General features: G+C 44.2%; 1 protein-coding gene across 2 annotated transcripts in view; it reads left to right on the top strand.

Moving 5' to 3' along the window:
• The first annotated feature begins 654 nt into the window (after positions 1 to 654).
• Positions 655 to 6,892, top strand: part of LOC143804473 (serine palmitoyltransferase 3-like) — a 77,830-nt gene continuing 71,592 nt past the window's right edge. The window contains exon 1 of one of the 2 annotated variants that reach the window (XM_077282594.1): positions 655 to 823. In XM_077282594.1, coding sequence (XP_077138709.1) covers positions 797 to 823 — 27 coding nt within the window. In that variant the 5' untranslated portion in view covers positions 655 to 796. The remainder of the gene's footprint in view (positions 824 to 6,892) is intronic. The other variant, XM_077282595.1, reaches the window with a different exon arrangement.

The following is a 6,892-nucleotide window of genomic DNA, read 5'->3' as shown; positions in this document are numbered from 1 at the left end:
GATTTTCACGGACCCATAGATATGAATTGTTGAGTGCCATCCGATTCTCTGAGACAAATCATGCACGCTGCATTCTTTTTTTCTTTGGACCACTCGGTGTGAAGGAAAAATCAGGCATGTGCAGTGCACGACCCCATAGAATGGGCATGAGTGCTATCTGTCACAACCAAGGATAGCACTCGTCCGATTAAATCGGTCGTCTGCAGGAGCCCAAATTGTAGTCACCCAGACAGGAAGCCAAATATCATAAACTGCAGATTTTACTAGTGAGCTGCAAAAAGAGAAGTGGACAAACATTCTGGAAATTCATCTAATAGTAACTATACTAGGCTAAAAGATTGCAATGTTTTCTGATCGCTGGGAATCCAGGCATCCGCTCTGCAGACTTCATCTACATAAGGGAAATATGTTGTATTGTACAATGGTATAGTATTTTTTTCTTTTACACACTGGTGTTTTTGATACATTTTATGTCTCGGCTGCCTTTTCAAAGAATGCTGATTATGAGTCTTACTGCCAGTCATGGTTCCAGGGCTGCACTTCCTTACGGCTGGGCTGGATGCCAAGCTAATATTTGTAAATAGCAGTGCCAGGTACTGGGCAGCCCAGGCAAACATGCCGAATGCTGATTTGCTAAGGGACAGATGGCAGTTGCTGGTTCACTACTGGTGAAGACAGTTGTGATAAGTCTGGGGACTAGCGAGGATATATAAAGCAAAGATGACAATGTCCAGAGTCTAGCACAGGAATAATCCAGACTGACGAGCAGTCAGACTGGCTGAGGAGGGCCAGGAGAATGGCAAAGACAGATCAGCCTATGAAGGTAAGATATTTCTAAACTAATTCTACCTGTTAAGTTTTTATTACGTCTGATAAAAAATGATTTTGGATAAAATATAGCAATGCTACATAAAAATGTATATGGTCAGTCAAAGCATTTTTCCTTAACCTTATGCCTCTGCAACCAATTTTTATTTTTACGTTTACATTTTTCCCCCCTTCTTCCAAAAACCATAACTTTGCTATTTTTCTGCTTACATAGCAGTATGAGGGATTACGTTTTTTTTTTTATGTAGTTTTGAATGACATCATACATTTTGCAATATAGTGCACAGGAACGGGGGAAAAAAATCCAAGTGGGATGAAATGGTGAAAAAATAAATGCAATTCTATCATTGATTTTTGGGTTTTGCTTTTACGGTATTCATTGCATGGTAAAAATGATTCTCCAGATCAGTATGATTATGGAGATACCAAACTTGTATAGATTTGTTTTTTCTATTTAAGTGGTGAAAACAATTCAGACGTTTGTAAAATCATGGTGTCTTGTTCCTCCATCTTTCAAGACCCATATTTTTTTTTACTATTTCTTTCGATGGCGCTGTGTGAGGAATTGTTCTTTTCGATGGTGAAATCACAGATTGATTAATACCAGTTTGGGGTACATATAATATTTTTTACACTTTTGTTAGGGACTCAGTGTTTCCGGTGCTAAACTCCAAACATGGACTTCGAGAAAGAGAGAATTTTCCAGATCCAAAGTTTGGGTCCCCATTGTTTTCAGTGGAGTTTGGGTTCAAGTTCGAGTAGAGTTTTAGTACCTGAACTGTAGGGTACCAGAGCCCGAAGTTCCATGGGTCCGCTCATCCCTAGTGATGACCAAAAAAAAACATAATTCTAGCATTTATTTTTTTTTCACCTTTAGGGTGCTTAGTATATGACTTGAATAAATGTATATTTTGATAGTTCGAATTTTTATAGACACAGCAGTACCAAATAGCCAATATGCTTTTTTTTTTATTTCTTGACTTTTATGTAAGGAAAAATGCAGTGATTTGAATGTTTATACTTTTTAAACTTCTTTTTTTTATTTTTCCTTAAATTTTTTTGTCTCCTGAAAACACCACTCCAGTATTTTGCTTCAGCGCAGGAGTGGCGCTTTAAATGTAAGCCCCCTGCTCCCATTCTTATACTCGCCTTCCAGCGACTTCACCTTTTACAGACGCTGCTCCGGTCCCGCAGCACCATCTTGTGCCAATAACTTCTGACTGGCCAGAAGTCTGAAGTTACGTCACAAGAGCTCAATGCACGTCTGTGATAGCCAGAACGAAGCTCTCCTAGAGATATATTGTAAAGTGATCTCTGGTTCGCTCCATGAAAAACTGGGGCTGCCGGCATATCACTTTTAGCCGGAGACCAACTGGTGCAATGCTGGAAAAGGCTGAAGGTGGCGCCAGGTGAGTATGAGTCAGGGGCATGGGAATTACATGTCAAGCACCATTCCAACGGTGCAATAAAAAAAAAACACTGGAGTGGTGCTTTAAGAGTCAGGAACCTTCAACCATTTGATTGCTTATATTGCAGCATATAGGGTAAATAGGGGTCCCCTTTGAAGCTCTGACTTTAGCTGAGCTTCACAGGAGTACCAAGATGGCAGTGACAGGGGACTTCAGCTGGCTCCCGGCTGCCAAAGTAATCCATTGGTGTCCTGCCATGGTGTTGCAGTGGGCCAGCAACCACTCCATGTAAATATTTTTAGCAGAGATGGACAGTATCACCTAAATGGTTACTAGCAGCACTCGAAGCTCAGCTGTGGATACGTGATAACTTGTTTTTACTAGAGAACCCTTTCAAGATCTAGTTAAAACATGGATATTTTCAGACCCACACAGACAGCACACTGATCTACAAGTCCAGAGGGGAGGAGGGCCCTGAACAAATACTATTTTATAAGGAATACCACAGTATGTCCTATTTAATAGACTCGGTGGTAACCTGTTGCCGCAGGACGTTCACAATTCCTTTTGAATGGGGCTTAGTGCAGTCAATGGGTGGGGCTAATAAAATGGGGAGGAGCCTTCTATCTGCACAATTTAACATCTTAGAGATCAGCACTAGATGTAATTATTCATACTATGTCGATAGCTTTACTGGCAGGCTTATGATCTGGTTTGTGCATTGATAACTGTGCACATTCCGAGTGTGTTTGCGATTGTGTGGTTTCCACTGTATGGAGCCCCATACAGTATAGAGAGCTGCACTGTTCAGCAGGTTGCTATCTCTTCCTACGCCTTCTTATACAGGGGGTGCTTGCACTGATGAGCGCTCCTGAGTTCTCTACGAAGTCATTGACTGGCTCCTCTAGCTGTGTGATCTCAAAAGAACAAAATGATCAGATGTCCAAAATCGGAAATGTCAGATTCTTATCATCATCTGTCAGGAGAGAGTCAACTGGACCACTTTCACAGATTGTCAGCCGATCCCGCTGATAAAGCTGGTTTATAAGATGTTAATTTAATGTGTACAGGGGCCTTATCACACTTTTCTTCCCCTCATGCTGTCCCCTCACACTTTTTGCCCACCCTACTGTCTCCTCACACTATTCCTCCCATACTTTGCCCTCACACATTTCTCCCACCAAACTGTTTCCTCACAATTTCTCCCCTTATACTGTCTTCCTCCACTTTTCACCCCCATACTGTCTCCTCACACGTTTCTCCCCATACTGTCCATCACACTTCCCCCTTACTGTCCCTCCTTATTCTTTAGCTCCATTGGAGCGCTTACCTTACTGTCGATTGTCCTTCTCTGCGGCGCATGAGTGACATCAGCAGTGTGATCACATGATCATGTTACCTAAATACTCTCCTGACAAAGTGTTGAAAAGACCCTAGAACAATTGATTGCAGGAGCTGGTGTTTTTCATTTTCTCTTAGCCAGATCTCAGCTTGATAACCGGCTTGGAGAATGGGTGAATCCCACTTCCAGGGAGCATCACAGACCGCTACATTAGAGAGCCCCCCTAGATACTCCCCCGACAAGACCAATGGGTGCGGTGTGCTTGTATGACATGTGCGGTTGTGTACAAACTTCTGTAACGAGTCCCATGTGTGTGATGTTCTTGTGTGACATGAGCGCTAGGCTTGCCCAATGTGTGCAACATATTTTGTTGTATGATGTGTTACTTAAGGAGCACGCCTATCCACAGTTCTCACACAGGGGGACTTTGCTCTCAGTGTCCACCTCTGTGTGCAATTAGTATGTAAATTAGGATTTCTAATCTAAAATTTAAAAAGTTAATGCGCAACGTTGTTTATTAGCTTCATTTAATATATGACAGAGTAGCAGGTGACTCAATAGCAGGTGAATCACTACGCCCATTCTCTTCCACATGGTGGATAATGAGAAAAGAAGAATGGGGAAATACAATACAAATAAGATGATTATCTTATCCAAACAGGGAACTACAAGCTGTCTGTTTCTGTAGAAATGCTTGCTAGCTAATAAAGACCAGTGTTCACAGCACCATTAACGCTGATTCAAGCAGGAAGTTTCTGTCTTTCTACAGTGAGAGGAAGAAAGGAGAATGTTTAACCCCTTCACAACATATGACATACATTTATATCATATTGTCATGTTCCTTAACTTTGAGGTCGGCTCACAAGCCGAGCCTACATCTACCCTGGCTGATGATGGCTGTTTAATCAGCCATCATGTGCCTCTAACAGTTGTAGGTGGAGTGTAGTGTAGTCCATGGTTATTAACCTGTTAAATGCCAGTATCAATCTCTGACAGTCACATTTAACATGTAGCGGTAGGGTGGAGTGTCATTTCACACTATCATTGGCGCGCCCGTGATGTGATCATGCGGCACCCATTGGTTGCCTTGATAGCTGGGGGTCTGTTATGATCCTTAGTGGCTGAGGATCACGAATAGACCAGCAAGTGAATAAACTAAGGACAAGCTCTAGGGAGATGGTAACTGGACTGATCGCAAATCTGAACCTATCCAAAACAACTAGAGGTAGCCGGTGAACGTGCCTACAAAATTCCTAGACGTCTCGAGCCAGCCTGAGGAACTAGCTACCCCTAAAGAGAAAGAAAAGACCTCGCTTGCCTCCAGAGAAATAATCCCCAAAGATATAGAAGCCCCCAACAAATATTAACGGTGAAGTAAGAAGAAGGCACATACGTAGGGATGAAATCAGATTCAGCAAAAGAGGCCCACTAGTACTAGAAAGCAGAAAATAGAGCAGGGGTCTATGCGATCAATAAAAAACCCTTACAAAATATCCATCCTGAGATTACAAGAACCCATGCACCAACTAATGGTGTGTGGGGAGAAACTCAGTCCACTAGAGCATCCAGCAAGCGAGGAAATCACATTTTAGCAAGCTGGACAAGAAAACATGATAAACACTGCTGATCAAAAAATGAGCAAACAAAACTTAGCTTTGTCCTGGATGGACTGGGAGCAAGGTAGTCAGAAGGAATCTGAGTAGCACTGATTACATCGACAGCCGGCAACAAGAGGAAGTAAAACAGAGCTATATAGGAACCTCCCAGAGGATAACGAACCAGCTGATAGCCAGAGACCAGCAGGATAACAAACAAAGCCACCAGGGGGAGCCCAAAGCAAAAGTCACACCATACCACCAGTGACCACAAGAGGGAGCCCGAAAACAGAGTTCACAACAGTACCCCCCCCCTTAAGGAGGGGTCACCGAACCCTCATGAAAACCCCCAGGGCGATCAGGATGAGCCACATGGAAGGCACGAACCAAATCGGCCGCATGAACATCAGAGGCGACAACCCAATAATTATCCTCCTGACCATAGCCCTTCCACTTGACCAAATACTGGAGCCTCCGTCTAGAAACACGAGAATCCAAGATCTTCTCCACCACGTATTCCAATTCTCCCTCAACCAGCACCGGGGCAGGAGGCTCAACCGGAGGAACCACAGGTACCACATACCTCCGCAACAACGAGCGATGGAACACATTATGAATAGCAAATGATGCCGGGAGGTCCAGACGGAATGACACAGGGCCAAGGACTTCCAGAATCTTATAAGGACCGATAAACCGAGGCTTGAACTTAGGAGAGGAGACCTTCATAGGAACGAAGCGAGAAGACAACCACACCAAGTCCCCAACGCGAAGTCGGGGACCCACACAGCGACGGCGGTTGGCAAAGAGCTGAGCCTTCTCTTGTGACAACTTCAAATTGTCCACCACATGATTCCAAATCTGATGCAACCTATCCACCACAACATCCACTCCAGGACAGTCAGAAGGCTCCACCTGACCCGAGGAAAAACGAGGATGAAACCCCGAATTACAAAAAAAAGGAGAAACCAAAGTAGCAGAACTAGCCCGATTATTAAGGGCAAACTCGGCCAACGGTAAAAAAGTAACCCAGTCGTCCTGGTCGGCAGAAACAAAACATCTTAAATAAGTCTCCAAGGTCTGATTAGTTCGCTCGGTTTGGCCATTCGTCTGAGGATGGAAGGCCGACGAAAAAGACAATTCAATGCCCAACTTAGCACAAAAGGTCCGCCAAAATCTAGACACAAACTGGGATCCTCTGTCAGAAACAATGTTCTCAGGAATCCCGTGCAAACGAACCACATTTTGAAAAAACAGTGGAACCAACTCGGAGGAGGAAGGCAACTTAGGCAAGGGCACCAAATGGACCATCTTAGAAAAACGATCACACACCACCCAGATGACAGACATTCTCTGAGAGACAGGGAGATCTGAAATAAAATCCATGGAAATGTGCGTCCAAGGCCTCTTCGGGACAGGCAAAGGTAACAGCAAACCACTGGCACGAGAACAGCAAGGCTTCGCCCGAGCACAAATTCCACAAGACTGCACAAAGGAACGCACATCCCGCGACAAGGAAGGCCACCAAAAAGACCTGGCCACTAAGTCTCTGGTACCAAATATTCCAGGATGGCCCGCCAACACCGAAGAATGAACCTCGGAGATGACTCTGTTGGTCCATCTATCCGGGACAAACAGTCTCTCCGGTGGACAGCGGTCAGGTCTATCCGCCTGAAACTCTTGCAGCACACGTCGCAAATCTGGGGAGATGGCAGACAAAA

This window comes from Ranitomeya variabilis, chromosome 2 (assembly GCF_051348905.1).
Source record: "Ranitomeya variabilis isolate aRanVar5 chromosome 2, aRanVar5.hap1, whole genome shotgun sequence".
In the NCBI taxonomy this organism is placed as follows: domain Eukaryota; kingdom Metazoa; phylum Chordata; class Amphibia; order Anura; family Dendrobatidae; genus Ranitomeya; species Ranitomeya variabilis.
This window is presented reverse-complemented; position numbering and strand designations above follow the sequence as displayed.